This window comes from Cucumis melo, chromosome 10, assembly GCF_025177605.1.
Source record: "Cucumis melo cultivar AY chromosome 10, USDA_Cmelo_AY_1.0, whole genome shotgun sequence".
Taxonomy (NCBI): domain Eukaryota; kingdom Viridiplantae; phylum Streptophyta; class Magnoliopsida; order Cucurbitales; family Cucurbitaceae; genus Cucumis; species Cucumis melo.
This window is the reverse complement of record NC_066866.1, coordinates 14,246,880-14,264,973: the sequence shown is the minus strand read 5'-3', so window position 1 is coordinate 14,264,973 and position 18,094 is coordinate 14,246,880. Positions and strand designations below refer to the sequence as shown.

The 18,094-nt window shown below is 32.4% G+C and overlaps 1 protein-coding gene and 1 long non-coding RNA gene across 2 annotated transcripts; both read right to left on the bottom strand.

The window, feature by feature from the left end:
- Positions 1-11,942: 11,942 nt before the first annotated feature.
- Positions 11,943-15,796, bottom strand: LOC127151223 (7-deoxyloganetin glucosyltransferase-like). Its single transcript, XM_051090659.1, has 2 exons — positions 15,268-15,796; positions 11,943-12,778 (listed from the first exon to the last, which is right to left on the bottom strand). The coding sequence occupies exons 1-2, from the start codon at positions 15,794-15,796 to the stop codon at positions 11,943-11,945; spliced, it is 1,365 nt and encodes a 454-aa protein (XP_050946616.1).
- A 1,329-nt stretch (positions 15,797-17,125) lies between these two features.
- Positions 17,126-18,094, bottom strand: LOC127151225 (uncharacterized). Its single transcript, XR_007823985.1, has 4 exons — positions 18,040-18,094; positions 17,755-17,796; positions 17,601-17,642; positions 17,126-17,211 (listed from the first exon to the last, which is right to left on the bottom strand). It is a non-coding gene; the product is annotated as an uncharacterized LOC127151225 (long non-coding RNA).

Sequence of the window (18,094 nt, the reverse complement as noted above, 5' to 3'; positions counted from 1 at the left end):
TGTCGACTCTTAGACTTGGGGTGCCACGTTACAATCAATGGGCACATTTCGATGATAATCGCACCTGGAGCAGAGAAGGCTATTTCCCCGCACGCCGTTCGCTTTAGGCAGGCGATAGGTGTGTGCGGACGAAAGACATTTCCTGTCTGCTACCTTAAGTGGGCGGACGTTGGCAGAGAATACATTGAGGTCGTCAAGGGCGACCTCTAGGTAATTAAGTCCACTACACATTTATGATTTCATTTGAAACATATCTAAGTTAACCAATCTAATGTGTTATTTTTGTAATATGTAGCGGTTTTTTGTGCTTGATTTAAATGATCAAGCAATGAATAGGTTTGTTGAGCATCATATGCTCTCCACATTTAAAGAGTTTTGGGCCAACTGTCACTGACACTTCAAAAAGTACCACGACCCCGAGGAGGCTTGTGCCAACCCACCAAACGTATTGGTTGGACGTCATGAGGATTGGCTCTTCCTCTGTGACCACTACATGAGCCGTGCATTCTAGTTATTTGTCATGCTTAATTATGATTTCAACTTTTAATGTGTATGAGAAATAAACAATATAATTGTTTTCATGCAGGAGCAATCACAGATGAATAAGGTAGCTAGACAGAAGCAGCCTTACAATCATAGCAGCGGGTCAAAGTCGTTTCTACAATGACAACACGAGCTCGTTGAGAAAAAAGGGAAGTCGATCGATCGTGTAGAGTTTTTTTGGGAAACACATGTTCGAGCCAGGACGTTCGTGTTGTAGGCCGCAAAGGATGCGCATGTAAGTTATCGAACGTACACTTATGCCCTTATTAATTATCCTCTTTCATTATATATTTTTGTGTTACCTAACTTAGTTTTTAAATTTGTTGCAGAATCAAATGCTGGAACTCCAGTCCGAGCCAACCTAGAGGGTAGTCAGCCACTCTCTAGAGATGAGATATATGATCAGATGTCGGGTAGACAACTAGGCTACTCAGAAGGCCTCAGTTGGGGACCTAAGCCGAAGGCCTGCAAGATGACAAGCGCAAGTAGTTCCACGACGTCATGTTCCCACTCAGCTATAGAAATAGAGATTTAAATACAAGTTAAACTTGATTATGCTTTCGAATGGATTGAATTGCAAGATAGAAATTACCAAGCGTTAACTTCAGAAATGGAACAAATGCAAAAGCTGATACAGGACATAACTCGGGCACAACAAGAACAACCACATGATCCCTAGCTTTGTCGTACGTATATATGTTCCAATTACTCTTAAGTTTTTGGAATGAAAGTATACAGTGATGGTATGGATATATGTACTAAACTTAGCTACTTTTGTATTATTGTAGGACTCGTGATGTAGAATGTCGCATACGAGCCTCGTTAGAAGACGTATGACTTTGTTTGCGCTTTTTTGTATTATGAATACTAGATTTTTTGTATTATGAACACAATTATGTTTTTTGAACTTCTTCGTATTACAAATATTAAATATTTTCTTTTTGAATTTGTGTTTGTATTTCGTAATTTATTAATTTATATAGAATTTGCTTTAATTTAATCCAAAACGAATGTCATTATTTCACAAAAATAGAGAACTTGTTGGTCACGCGTCGGGAATCCTTCTCCCGACGCATTTCTTCCAGCGTGTGTTCCGACGCAGTAAACGATGTTGGAATATCTTTTCTCGACGTTTTTCACTTCTTCCAACGTTTCTGTGCATCGGTAGTTCCCCTGTCTCTTGTAGTGTAATACATATAATATAAGTACATCACAACACTAATATACAAAACTGATACAAAGTGGGGCCTTAAAAAGTGGGAGAAGAAATACAAGATGATTAGAACATTAAAAAGGGGAGAAAAATAAGTTATTGAATGGTAGTTTGAAAATAATAAAATATTTAAGATGGAATGTGTTTTAAAAAGTGAGAATGTCGTCATATTTGAAAGCAACCATTTGAAAGAAATTTGAAGAAAGAACTTAGATTTAATAAAAAATGATGATCGAAAATGTGGATAAAAAATGGTGAAAAGAAAAAGAAGAAGGAGATAAAGATGCCGAAAACGGAGATTGAACGAACGATAGATTTATTATATTATTTTTATTTTTTATTTTTGAGAAAACTTACAAAAAACCAACCGGAAAACAACGTTTGAGAAAAACAAACAATTTTTTTATTAGATTAATTACTCATCATGAATACAAATATGATATAGAGGTTTACAAAAAAGAAGAATAGAAAGTGGAAGATGAAGCATTAAAGTGAGATGATCGATAGAGAGAGAAGAATGTATCGGGACAGTTGGGAATAATAAAAAATTTAAAATAGAAAATATCTTTAAAATATTTTAGAGATTAAAATTTGCCATATTTGCAAAATTTGAAATGTGCCATACATATTCTCGTAATGTTACCCAATACTTTAGATATATGAAAAACAATTGAGCTTCGGAAAATTGAGATGCTTCAAAGAAATTTGAAATATATTTTGAGAGTGTAACAGTTTTTTGGAAATTTGAAAATTGGTTTTAAATGGTTGATATATAATCTAATTATGACGGGTAATTTCCTAATAGTAGAATTAGCATTGATGATCACCCATCGGCATAAGCTTAGGGTGAATCCAAATTTAATAGGATATCATTCAACACTCCTAACTTGGAAGACCGCTTTGATACTATCCTAAAATTATTGATTAGCCGAAAAGTTCAAAATTAAAGGTAAAATAAACTTTAATATTAATTATATCATTCAACTATAACGATGACATACTGATTTTTCCTCGAACAAGAATTCCCACAAATCTGAGCATGTTTGACAAAAAAGAAGATTGCTTAGAGATTCATGTACATCTTTGTCTATTTATGTGAAAATTTTGCTACTTTAAAATCAACTGCTTGAGATATCTTCTCCTTCTCTATCAATCTTCTTAAAATTCTATTATGTACCTTGATGTATTGAGTTACTATAATGATAATGAAAGTGAATACAACGATGTAGACTTTTATAGTGAACTGTTATAAATCTTGTGTGTTTCTCAATCACTTGCACTTGTGTTATTATTGGTTTCTGCTGTAAGTAACTCAACATCCTAACAATTGAAAAGGTAGAAGTTATCTCCCATACTTGTATATGTGTACTATTGATTTGATGTCATTTGTTAGTACTGTTCCTGAATTTATGAGCAAAAGAATAAAATTTGGAGTTCAATAAAGTGACAATAAATGGACCAATTTTATCCAATAAAGTCGAGAAAGGGATTTAATATAGTGAAAGAAGACCATATAATCTGAGCCAAAATAGCCCAAAAAGGGATGCCATGTATTAGGAGTCTTCTTACACAGTTTGTTACTCTTGTACTAACATTTTAGGCTTCTACTATTTCTTACTGTTATGGGTTTGTTGGCACAAAATTCTCTATTTAAACCACCCTTGCATTTGACTGGAAATCTCAATTAATGACAATCTCTTTTCAATTCTAAACTGTTTCACCATGCACGATGGAATTACTCATATGAAAACCTAGGATTTGAAAATTAAAAATCCCATCGGTTAACACCTAATATCCAATTCTAAAAATACCTAAATCAATTTAACAACCTCAAGAAAAGAAATTGGATTTGGATTACGTTTTGATCGAAGACCGAGAGATAAGGAGAATCAGTTCCTCACTTCAAGTTCCAACGGTCAACAAACAAGGTGATCAAACTTATGTAAATTTTCTTGACATGCAACCTAAGCAAAGAATTGCAAAAGAATAATGATGAATCCACCACCAAGGTGATTGGACTTATCTTAGTTTTCTTGGCATGTAATTTGAGCCAAGAATTATTGCAAAAGAATAATGATGAAGCTCTGTCATATACAGAGAAATTTCATTTACAGAAAATCTTAAATCTTCAAATATTAAAAATCTAATTAAAACAATAACCTAATAGCAAGACTAAAATAGTTTCTCAACAACCTAATAGCAAGACTTAAATAGTCTCCAAACAACCTAATACCAAGGCTTAAATAGTCTCCCAGCAATCTAATAGTAAGACTTAAATTGTCTCCCAATAAAACCCTAATACATCGTAAAAAGACTAAATTTACCCTATTTAACTTTCATTTAAAAAGAATAAAACTGAAAAATATTTAAATTACATCACAATTATTATTTAATAAAACCTAATTGATAATTTGATGCTTTGTCGGTTTATATCAATTACGCACACTGAAGCTCCTAAATATTGTTCGCAGGCATAAATGATTCATTGGCTATAAGTACTTCAAATGATGTATCAATTGATCTCAGTCCTGTCATCTCCAATGCTTCACTTTTCTAAATATAATCATCCTATGCAAACTAGAATAAAGTCGGGTATATCAAAGAAGAAAGTTTATATAGCTAAAACAGTTTCTAGCATTGATTGTGAGACATTTTCTTTTTCCTTGGCATCTAAGGTCGATGGTTGGCACGATGCAATTCAAGCATGGGTTTATTGCATGCATTAAGCATAACCCCGATGGAAAGTATCACTCGCGATAAAGCCCAATTGGTTGCTAAGAGATATCAGAAAGAGGAAGGTATCAGCTATGAGGAAATTTTTAGTCTTGTTGTCAAGAAGCAAACTGTTCGAAGTGTTTTCTCTTTGGCAACACAATTTAATTAGTCTCTTCGACAGTTGGGTATGAAAAATTCCTTTTTACATAGGGAAGTGAGGAAGTTCATACGCACAAGGCTTTGTTGTGTTTGCAAACTCCTCAAATATCTTTATGGTCAAGTCATTGATGATTCAAACTTTGAGAAAATTTCTAGAGCAACTACTACACATCAAGCATGGCAAATTTTGGAGAATACGTATAAAGGAGTAGATTGGGTCAAGAAGGTTTGCCTTAAAAAATTGAGAGGTGATTACGAATCACAGCATATGAAGAAGTCTAAATCAGTTTCAGATTAATACTCACTACAAGAAAAGGAAGATCTCCCGACACCCAAAAGCATACGCGAAATCCTGGAGAAAGGATCTCCCAACACCAAAACACGCGTCAGGATGAAAGTCAAGTAAAATGAGTCGGGAGAAAATTTCTGACGCACAAAAACGAAGCGTCTGGAGATCCTAGACATATCCAAACGCTATACCTACACATATTCCGATGTTGTATACGGCGTTGGAATATGTGTAGGATCTCCCAACGTTTCATTTTTTGGGTCGAAAAAATACATTCCATCTCCATCTCCATCGTCCATCATCTTCATTGCTTAGGTAACCATCCATTTCATCATCTTCATCAACTTCCTTCTTCAACATCCATTTCATCATCGTCTTTAATGCATAATTCATTCCATCTCCGTTTTTGCAACTTTCATCTCCTTTTTTTGCAGACATATTAGCAGTAAGTAAACAAAAAAAAAAGCATACTTTACCTTTCTAAACTCACCATTGTTGCCAAAAACATGAAGAGAAATTACAACCCCATTCCAAACTCTTGAATATAACAAAAACAGAAATTAAGAAGAAATATTGGAAGAGTTATAATGAAAAAAAAAAAAGAAACTCACTGATAGAACATGAAATTAAGAAAAAATCCAAAGGGGGTTGTATTTAGGATTTTAAACTTTGAATTACCTCCAACTAAGAGGTCGTGAAAGAAACGAAAATGGAGGTAGTGGCTGCGGTCGATAGACTGGCAGACAACTCTAGTGCACTCTATTTCTACCCATCCCTTTCCCCTTCTTCGCAGATCTGTGAAGAGGCGAGTGTTTTGTAAAGGCTAACTGTCGACCTTGTACTTAAAACATCGGGATATATCCAAGAATTTTCGATGCTTTACTTAAAGCGTCGGGATATATCCAAGAATTTCCGACGCGTTAAGCAAAGCATCGGGATATATCCAAGAATACCCAACGTTTACTTAAAGTGTCGGGATCTGTTTGAGAACTCCCGACGCTTTAAGTAAAGCGTCGAGAATTCTTGCCTCTCTCGATATTTCAATTTGTGCGTGAGAGAGACCCAAACTCCGATGCCATATCTCCCAACAGTGTAAATGACGTCGGGTGACCCGAAATTTCTTGTAGTGACTTCAAGATTGCTAGAAGTAGTAAATGAAATGAAAAGATATGGTGAGACAATAAGTGATGAGCAAGTAGTTGAAAAGATACTTCACTCATTGGTTGAAAATTTTAATTTCATCGTCGTAGCTATTTAAGAATCAAAGAATTTGAGTACAATGTCCATTGATCAAGTTATGGGTTATTTACAAGTTCATGAAGAGAAGCTACTTAAGAAGAACAAGCAGATGACTGGGTAACTTTTTAAGTCAAAGTTCAGATTAAAAGACAAGGAAGACAACGTAGAAAAAGGCAACCGAGGTCAAGGATGTGGTGGTTATCATGGACGTGGTGATTTCAAAGGTTGAGGTCAAGGAAACTACTGTCAAAGAAAATTTGACAAGAGTAATTCAAACTCAAATTCATCAAGAGGTCATGAAAGATAACATTATTCGAGGCCAAATGGAGAAAGATCAAATAATGGCTGGAGGTGTGACAAAAGACAGGTTGAATGTTATAATTGTCATAAATTTGGCCATTATTCCTAGGAATGCAGAAACAAAGTTGAAGGAAATGCAAATTATGCTGAGAAAGATGAAGAAAGTAATGATTGATCATTGCTTCTAGCATGCAAAGGTGTGGAAACATGTGAAAACAATCCATGGTATCTCGATAGTAGTGCAAGCACTCACATGTTTGGAAGTAAAACAATGTTCATGGAGCTTGAAGAATCTGTTGGTGGCGATATCGTATTTGGTGATGTCCCAAAAATTCCAGTTAAAGTAAAAGGTAAAATTTTGATAAATTTGAAAAATGAGAAGCAAGAGTTTATCTCTCTAATGTTTATTACGTGCCTAATATGAAGAACAACATTTTGAGTTTGTGACACAACTCTTAAAGAAAGGCTATAATATTTTAATGAAGGATTATAGTCTTTTGATAAGAGATAATCATGACAATATGATTGCTAAAGTGAAAATGACAAAAAATAGCCTTTGTTATTTTCAAATCTTATATGTTCAACCAAGCATTTGTGGTATTATTCGTTTTTCCTTCAATATTCAACAATATACCAAGCAAGTTGTAACAAACATTCTTTTCAATATGCATTATATCCAATTTATGACATACTTGTAGATTTATCCAGTAAGGAAGTTCAAAAAAGATACTTCTCTTCGTCCAATTTAGAGCTCTCTTTCTCTTCTTTTCTTTTAGTGAGAGATGTATACTCTCCACTGGAAACTCCAGCAAATCTGGTTGTTCCAAGATATCATGGCCATTAAGTACAACTATAGGAGGTGTACACTTACACTTCCATCATATAGCTTACTTCTATGCCAAACATAGTTCTTTGGAAGATAACGTCGGTGTCCTATAAAAGATATTTTCCATCTTATCTCGAATAATGATCTATCTCCCATGCATATGGGACATATCTGATATCCTTTCGTCCTCCACCCGTATAAGTCACCATAAGCCGAAAAGTCATTAATTACCTATAATAAGGCTGTATATAACTGAAAGAACTGATCAATAAGAGAATCATACCTACGCACACTAAAACTCCATAACTCTTTCAATTCCTCAATCAATGGTTGAAGGTAAACATCAATTTGCCTACCAGAAGATCTTGGACCGAGTATGAGCAATGACATGAAGAAGTTGGACTCTTTCATGCATTTTCTAGGTGACAGATTGTAAGGAATTTAACACTGCAGGCCATATACTATATGAAGTACTCAGATTCTCAAACGGATTAAACCCATCAGAAACTAATCCCAAAAAATAACATTCTGTGAATCTGAATCGAACTCAAGAAATTTTCAATCAAAATGCTTCAATCCCTCTGCATCAGTCGGATGTCGCAACACATCCTCTGTTTTGACTTGTTTTTTATTATGTCATCTCATGTCAGAGGAGCCTTCTTAAGATACAAACAAGCATTATAATCTCAGTATTAATGGAAAGTGGCGTAATACCTTGTGCAGAATTGTTTCCCTCCGTTAAGAGTAACCTTGTACTGAGACTCACCACAAATTGGTCAAAGCTGTAACCCCAAACTTCTTCTAGTACAATACACAGTCATACTTACACACATGGATAGTCTCGTATCCTAGGTCTAAGTCACACAGTTTTTGTTTCACTTCGTAGAATGAATTGAGGATAAAAGTACTACACATTGGAAACACACATTTTAACAGCTCCAATAATAGGTCGAAAGACTTGTTACTCAAACTATTAAGAACCTTGACATGCATCAACATAACCAAGAAGTCCAGGGATGAAAATTCTTAACAACCGAGGTATAGCTCACTACGTGATTCATATTTAATAACTTCTAAAATATGTTCGTTGTCTCTTCTTCTACCTCACTATTGAATGGCATGTCATTCTCTAAACCTTCCTTTGCTTCTTCTTCTTGTTCAATTGAAGCTTGTAAATCATGAAGCATACCCAACATTTCATTGTTTTCAGGAAAACGATTACTGCTAGTTCCTTCATGAAATGGGTCATTGCTAGTTCCTTCATCAAAGCTTTCTCTACCTTTATGCAATTTCATTGGCTCTCTATGATACACTTATTCTATATAAGAGGAGGATATTCCAATCGTTAATAGATGTCGCACCACACCCTCTAATGAGTATCAATTTGAGTTTATACATCTCTTGCATAAACATCTTGTCCGTTCGTAGTCATCGAAGTGATACTTTGCAACCTCTAAAAATTGGGACACTCCCTCTCTACACTCAACTGAGAACTTATTCCTAAGTTTAATCCAACCCTTGTCCATCGTTAAAGACCTAGAACATAAATAGATTTTATTAGTTTTATATTCCTCCTCTCAAATGCTCAAACTTACTCCATGAATAAGCTACACTTCAGAAGTACCCGATATCCTAACTTTCACTACACTTAAATTTGAACTAAAAAGGCTACCGTAACTACAAGATAGCCAGAATAACCTAATCACATATTACTTCAATCGTTCCAAGCTACCTAACACTTCCAATTAACAAGCTTTACAAGCTACCTAACACTTCCAACAAATTATGAACTACTAAAGACTACCATAATTCTAACTAACACTTAATTTCAACAAACAAAGCATACTTACAAATAAAAAACTAAAGGCTACCATAATTGCAAATTAGCCACACCAGATTAAAGAAAATGACTCAACTAATCCCCTTCTCAAAATTTTCAAAAATTTAAAAATTTTCAATTTCAACAACTCAACAATTTCAACAACTCAACAATTTCAATCCCTTTCAATATAATTTAAACTGGCCCTCTCTCTAACGAACACAATTTCAATACAACAGTATAATTTCAATACATCTAAAAATTTATACAAATAATTTCATTCCTAAACTTCAAACAATTTCAATACATATAGACATAAATTTCAACAATTTCAACTCTAAACCTATAACAAATTTCAATATACATTTTCTACATACAACTTAATTCCTAAACTTTCAACAAATTCAATAAACAATTTTAATGCATTTAAATATACATTGTAAAAATTTTAACCCTATCCATGCAAACAATTTCAATTTACAAAAAAGGAATAAATCGTTTACTGAAATGTCAAGCGGCCACGGCGGCAAGATACGACAACGATGGGAGGACGATGGGTGGTAGAACTACTTGGTGGTGACAGCAAGGGCACAACGAACGGCGGACGACAACAGCAAAGCAGCAGTAAAGCTCTCTCTCTCTCTCTCTCTCTCTCTATCTCTCTCTCTCTCTCTCTCTCTCCCTCTCTCTCTCTCTCTCTCTCTCTCTCTCTCTCTCTCTCCTCTCTCTCTCTCTCTCTCTCTCTCTCCTCTCTCCCTCTCTCTCCCTCTCTCTCTCTCTCTCGTTCTTTAACTCTTTATCTCTTTCGTTTGAGCTTTGTGTTCTACGAACATAAAACTGCTATTTATAACGGATCTCCTGATGTAGCATAAAGACGTCGCGAGATCCCCACTTATCCTAACGCAATAAGTGAAACGTTGGACTTAGTGGGGCTTGTTCCGACGTTTCACTCATGGCATTGGAAAATTTTGAAATAATTATTTAAACGTTACTTCTTCCACGAGGTGGTCAACGTCAATGTCGGTCATAGTAAGAACATTCCAGACGCCATGCATGTACACATCGAGAAAATCTGAAAATTAAACAATAATTTCCATTTTCTCGATGCCATGCACGTCCACATTGAGCATAGCTAGGTATTCCCTGGCGTGTATTTGGGACAGAGGAACCACTGCAAACGCAGAGGTTGCAACATTAACGTAGGTCCTATTTCCTGATATGTACTCTCCCAACGCCGTTTGTGCTTCGAAATAGCTCAGTTTTCTTATAGTATAAACATATATAATAACCAAGCATAATAACATTGAAAGGTATGAGGTTCCACAATATTCATGAATAATACTGCATAAAGTTTCCCGATATATGAGTAAATCAACCAACACCCTAAATTTATAAGTAAATCAACCAACACCCTAAAGCTAGACTCTCAAATACATATTTTTTATACAAATTTGAAAATAATAAGTTAATATAAAGTAAATAATTTGGAAAGACACTCTTTTAATCTTCTAGTATGTAAATCTCTACTATGTGGGCACCTCGGGATCTTGAACAACTTCCAAGGTAATTCTCCACACTCTAAACTCTTTTTTGGTCTTGAGTATTGAAGAACTTCAAAATAAAAAGGACCAAAACTTAGTCACCAAGAAATTTCTAAAATTAACGAATTTTCAGAAAACGAAAGCGAGTGCCACGACATACGCTCTAGGAAGTCCAAGTTTAGTGCAACAAGCGATGTACGCATATATAGTAGAACAGTGTGCTCTAAGTACATATCAAAGTGCAACGTTATGCTGAAGCAAGTGAAAATTTCCTATGCTCTCGATTGTGCAGCCAATGTCGATCTACCACCACGACGCTACCCTATTTTCAAGGTTGTTTTTTCTTTTGTATTTTTATGATGATTTTAATTTAATTTTTATTCGATTTGATTCTTTTGACTTTGAATTTGTTGCTCACTTTCTTGATAATTCACTGAGAACCACTAGCAAATACATTACATCTAACAAAATGAACTTCAAATATATACAAGATAAAACATAAAGCTCACGTTTTAGGTGTGTATTAGGTATTAAGCAAGTTCCCGTTTCTATTTATTTTTTTAACAAAAAGAATATAAATAATTACCAAACATTATATTTTCTTATTTCTAGTTCTTTAAAACAAAAAACAAAGACTAATAAACAAGAAATGAAAAAACATCATTATCAAACGGTCCCTAGAAAACTAATTAACAACATTGAAAACAAAATAATATTGACAAGATAATATTGTTAGTTTTCTATTCAACTTAGTGAGAAAAATAACTTCTTGAAAATGTGTAGTACATGAGAGAAAACATATTAGCTAAGACAGTAACAACAGGTTTTTCATTCTAAAATAGTTTAAATATCTTGTCATTTTTAAATTATTCTAATATTCTTTAGTTTCATCATTTGGAAAGTAAATTTCAATACAGCATGAAAAATACGTACTATGAAAAATTAAATAACGAATTGATTTTAAATGATAAATTTTAGAGTGTATTTTAAAACATCATAAAAGAGATCGATTTTAACACTATTTTAAAACCACTTCCATGCACCAAGTAATATATAAAACAAACCAATCCGAACATAGTAGAATTTATCTCGAATAAATCATACATATAAGTATGAAATATTATACAAAGGCTTTTTAAAAAAGAAAACAGGACAAGAGGAATTGGAATTTTGAACAAACGTTTACATTAATTTTTATTAAATGGTCTTCATGTTTGATAAAAGAACTTCATCAATCACCTTCTCCAATTGCTTCCAAGAAGAACCACCAAGTTTATATGCTTCTTCAGCTTTACTCTTCAAACTCTCATGACATTGTCCTTCATTCTTTTACCTTTTTCTCCATCCATTAACTCTCTCACTAACTTCTCCACTTCATTTCTTTTCACATTGTTATCAATCTCCATTCCAGTCCCCCACACATTGCAACAATAATGACAATTTGTCTGTTGATCATTAAAGAAAGGCCAACATATCATTGGAACACCAGCACATATACTCTCAAGAGTTGAATTCCATCCACAATGTGTTAAAAACCCTCCTATTGAAGGATGGTTCAACACTTGTTCTTGATTACACCAACTTACTATCAAGCTTCTGTCTTTGATTTCTGTTAGAAATTCATGAGGCAAAATGGCTGAATCTCCCATAACTAAATCAGGCCTCGCAATGCACAACAATATCTTCCCACTATCAGCTAATCCCCATACAAATTCAGTCAGTTGCTCTTTTGTAATCAATGTGATGCTACCAAAATTTACATAAATAACTGAATTGGGTTCCTTTGAGTTAAGCCACTCAATGCATTCTGATTCCTCAGCCCACAGATTTAAAGCTCTTACATTTTCATCATCTATTTGTTTAGCAAGCATGTGAAGTGGACTAATGGTGTAAATAGATTGGAGAATAGGAGAAAGAGAATCCACAACATCAGTTTCAAGTGGATCACATGTGTTAAATATAACCGCAGAAGCTTCTTCACATCTGTTCATCACATCACACATAAAATTTAACATATTTTCATTTGGATCTGTTGTTCTAACAAAGGAAGGAAGGTCCCTCAAACGTATACTTTTCATTCTCTTGGTCCATTCTATCGTATTTTCCAGGTATCCATCTGTTATCTGGCTTACATCTGTTAGCCACGAAAAAGAGCTCAAAATTAAATACTACTTGGACATTAAAATTACAAGTTTAGTTCATTAAAGTTCGATGTTGGCGTATTTTACTGCATTAGCTAGTTTATTGATTTGAACGCATGTATTTTTAAATGTCTTTCTGTCTCACTCAGTAGACTTTAATTAAATTATAAAAAGGTAAAAAGTAATTTCCTTATGTTTCAGCAAGTTCAATATTAATATTTTTAAGATTAACAATTCTCTATCTGAAATAAAATTGAATGAAGTGAATGTAATCCTTGTTATCAAATAATATATTAAAATGAATTAAAATATTTAAAAGTATAACAAAATTTTACAACGATAGACTAGGACAGAAGAACAATTGACTATTGTTTATGTCTGTGATAGACATAATAGTAGTCCAATATTTCTAAGTACGTTTAAAAGTTTGGTCATTTAAAACGTCATATCTTAATGTATCTAATTTGGGACACAAGATTGAAATTAATATTTTGTACTTTAATTCAAAAACTTATTGAAAATTCGAAGAGGTTTCATACAAAATAAATAGAAAGTTTATGAAATTAAAAACTTATAAAGCTTGATGACATAAAAATAATTAAAAAGATCACAGAGCTATTAGATATATATATACTTTTCAAAGACGTTACAAAAATAATTAAAAAGATCACAGAACTACTAGATATATGTATACGTTTCAAAGATGTTAAAAAAAATAATTAAAAAGATCACAAAACTATTAGATTTATATATACATTTTAAAGAAGTTAAAAATTGCTTTGTTGTTGCTTTTAAAATAATTTTCGACAAATACATGGGGATTGCTTAACTATTTAAAATAATTATCGACAAATACAAGTTCTGTAAAGATATCAAAGGCAAGTAAACAAAAACTTAATGGAAAAAAATTGTACAAGGGGATTGCTTAACTATTTAAAAAAAATATATATGTTTAGATAAAAAGTTTAGGTGTATTTTTAAATATAAGAAAATAAATCGAAATATTTATCAAAATTTCGAATTCTATGATAGAACATCCATGACATTAATAAACACTCTATTATTAATAGAATATAAAATTTTATTATATTTTTTAAATATTTTCAATAATTTTATCATTTATAATCAATAAAAGAGATCTTATATATGCCGGGAGATATTTAAAAAGAGTGGTGTAAAGACACAAAATACTTCAAACCCACAGTCAAATATCAATGATCTACTGCCGTACTCCCTACCAAACAAAAAAACGTTCTCAAGCTAATTTAAAAAAATTCTAATTGAGATAATTCTAAATAAATATATTTTACGTAAAATTAAAAGTTATACTTGAAAAAAAATAACCACATGAAAGAAAGATAAAAGATGAGAGAGGAAAAAGAAAATACCAATTTAAAAAATATATATAATTGAAAAAATAGAAAATGTAAAAAAAAACTAAACCGTGGTTCGTCTTGAATTTGCATAATTTGATTTTATGGTCTAATGGATTAGAAGTGACATGATCCGAAGAAATAGAAAGGAGAAAGAACAGAATTAATGAAATTAATAAAAAAATAATAGAGATTAAATGAAAAAAAAAAAACTTATCATGGTAAGAAGAGACTAAATTATTAAAGAATCCAGAATGAAACACGCAAAAATTAAAAAATTAAAAAGAGTTTTCAAAAATATAAAAACACAAAATATTTACATAGGATAATTTCAAAAATGAAAAAAGTATACAGGCCTACGATCTAAAATACAAAAAATACCTCGTCAACAATACCCGTAATATATTTGGTAACGCGATTTGGTATATGATCGTTTAGATTTGACTATTGTTTGGTACACGATCGTTTAGATTTGTTTTTTCAATTCTATCGTTTAATTTGTTACACGATCGTTTAATTAATTGGGTTAAACGATCGCTACACAATTGTTTAGATTAGATTTGGGTTTCCAAATCTAAATGAATGTTTTTTTTTAAAATTTGCTATACGATTGTTTAGATTTGGCTACAGAATCGTTTAGATTTGGTTACTCAAATCTAAAAAAAACAAAAAATGCAAGAAATCTAACCAAATCTAAAAACAAAAAAACAAAAAAAAGGCTAGAAATCGCAGCTAATAAAAAAGAAGAGTATGGGGCACGCTTGAAATATTTTAAAAATCGTTAATTTTATTGATATTTTACTAGTTTGTTATATTTAAGAAAGTAAATTTAAATTAAGAAAACATATCAAACGGTTAAGATGTTTTTAAAATGACTTTTTGACTTTTTGACACTTCTACCGCAATGTCCAAAATCGGTCATATAATCTCCGTCTTTCCTAAAAAATCAAAGTTCGATCCTTCGTCCTCTTGGTCATTCTCTTCGAACAAAGCAGATACTATCATAGTTGAACGCATAAATTAGAATTTTGTAATTTAACTTAAAAATTATATACAAAATTAAATGCAAGTTCAGAAAACAACAAAGAAACATTGAAACGAAATAATACCTTTAAGTGGTACCAGGCCTTGCTTAATGAGTTGAGGAATTTTATAGAAACCAATATAGCTACAAGTACTGGCAGTCCAAAGCAAAGCATAAGGGATTTTACACATATTGGCAACCAAAATAGTGAAAGGCAAAAGAGCATCTCCAACGATACAGCTAATTGGTGGGACATTGTTAGAAGGAGAAGCTGCCATTGAATTAAGTTGACAAATAAGATCACAGAAAGGAGCAAAGCAATCCTTGGAGGGGGATGAGCAAGTTGCATGAACATGTTCAATAGAACTTGTCAATGACAACAATGGGCGGCCATCGGAAATGGTTCGGAACCTAAAATCTAGTAAGCCATTCAACGAGTCAGGGCCTCTAGACTTGAGCACAAGCTGATGATTGCGCTCAGTGATGACGAAAGTTACGTGGAAACCTTTGTGATGGAAAAGCTTAGCCAGATTTAGCATGGGGTTGATATGGCCTTGGGCTGGATGTGGGATACACACAACATGTGGCTTATCAATTTTTGAGATAAAACCCATCTTTCACTATTCTTTTTCCCCCTTTCTTCACTTTTCATGAAATGGAACTGGAAGATATGGAAGGGACAAACTTAGATGTCTTGTATAGGCTGCAAAATCTAACACACAATCCCAATTTGATACAAGTAGGTGAGTCTCTTTTTGGTAATTATTTGATTTTTTAAAATTAAACTTATTGTTTTTCAATTTTTTACTATGATTTATGTTTTTTAAAAGAAAAATAGTTGAATTATAAGCCAAATTTCAAAAGAAAAAATGAATGTTTTTAGTTAGTTTTAATCATAAAAAAATAAAAAAGGTCGAGAAGTTGGTAAAATATTTTCATAAATTCCAGACTTGTCATTGTCATTACCGTTATGGATTATTTTCCACTTCTTTTTCTTATTATTCTTTGTGATTTATTCATTTTCTCTTCGTAATATTCATTTCTTCATATTATTACTTCTTCTTCTTCATATTCCCACTTGTTCTTGTTCGTGATTTCTTCATTTCTTTGTGTAGAACTTTTTCCTTCTTTGTCATATCTCATATATATTTTTTTTATCTTTATTTTCTCACTTCCTTCTTCGTATTCTCACTTGATAAACTATCTTCGTCATGTTCCATATATTTCCTCTTCCAAATATAAACCATCGTGTACCAAGATCTAAGTGCAAGATCATGTACTAAATATAAAAGATCTTGGTACACGACCGCTTAGATCTTGATACACGCACTAGAAGAAATTTGGCCTTTAATGTCGGTTTAAAACCGACATTAAAGGGCTTTAATGTCACTTGGCAACCGACATCTTTGCGAGCATTATTAAAGGCCTTTAATGTCGGTTGGGCTTTAATGTCGGTTTAAAAACGACATTAAAGGCCCCTTTAATGTCGGTTTAAAAACGACATTAAAGGCCTTTAATGTCGGTTTTCAACCGACATCTTTGATAGTGTTATTGAAGCCCTTTAATGTCGGTTGAGCTTTAATGTCGGTTTTAAACCGACATCTTTGATAGTGTTATTGAAGCCCTTTAATGTCGATTGGGCTATGATGTCGTTTTAAAACCGACATTAAAGACTTGTTGTCCAATTTTAGAAATTTATATTTATTTAATTCTTGTATTATTGTCCATTTTTTATAAATCAACATTGAATCCTAAATATTTTTTCTCGCTCCAACGAATCAATAAAATTAATATTATTTTAAAAACTATAATATTTATCTTTTAAATTTGTATACACAAAATGAAAACTTAATATTGTGTTTATATATACATTCTACAACAGTATATGAAAAAAGATCCTAATACAAGATGTAAATAAGAAAAATTCTAAACGTCTTCGCAATCTTCAATCTTCAATCTTCAACCTTCAATGATCGCCTGGCTATCTACACAATTGCTCAGCTTTCAACCCGATATAACTTCAATCATTCTACAAACAATACCAAAACAAAGCTAAACGTTCAAAATGAACATAGAAATTAAAGAAATTGCAAATAATTAAACCCAAAATTTACTAACTCCAAAGTCTAAAATTAACATATAGAGATTAAAGACATTGCAGATGAACTAAACCCAAATTTTACTGACTCCAATGTCCAAAATTAACTTATAGAAATTAAAGACATTGCAAATGGATTAAAGACATTGCAAATGAATTGTACTGTCCACGTTCAACCAAAGCCTTCTCATTTTCCTTTACCTAAAATTTTCAAAGTATATGAACATATTACATTCTTAGAGGCTATTCAACAATATTAAATTACTTTAATTAATTTATATACAGCACTGAAAATATATAGGACATAATTAATTTTATACCTTATTTGCTAACTGCCTGTTCTCCTCTTGCAATGCCTTTTCCTACAATCATTTTATGAACCAAATTTTACACCATGGAAAATAAAAAATTATAGTCCTGTATGCATAATTAATGAAGCCAAAACATTAATTACTCTAAAACTAAGTTATTCACCTTTTTGTGCAATATTGAAATAGATTCTTGCATTCGTTGGTTCTGCAACAAAGTAACCCCAAAATCATTTGCATCTATTATATATGAGCAATATATAAAAGAACTCTCACAAATTTATAAAGAAAATGTTAATGAAATATCAATAAAGTATTTTATTTGGATATATATATATTCCTAAATAGTGAACAATTATCGGTTCTACAAACTGATGCCAATGCTGTATGAAGAAATTATATTGGTGTAATTCATTACAATAAAACACAGCATATGCAAAATGAAACTTACATTCCCCAGTGAACTTTTTTCATCAGTGGTGCCTCCAAACTGAACTTTTCTCAAG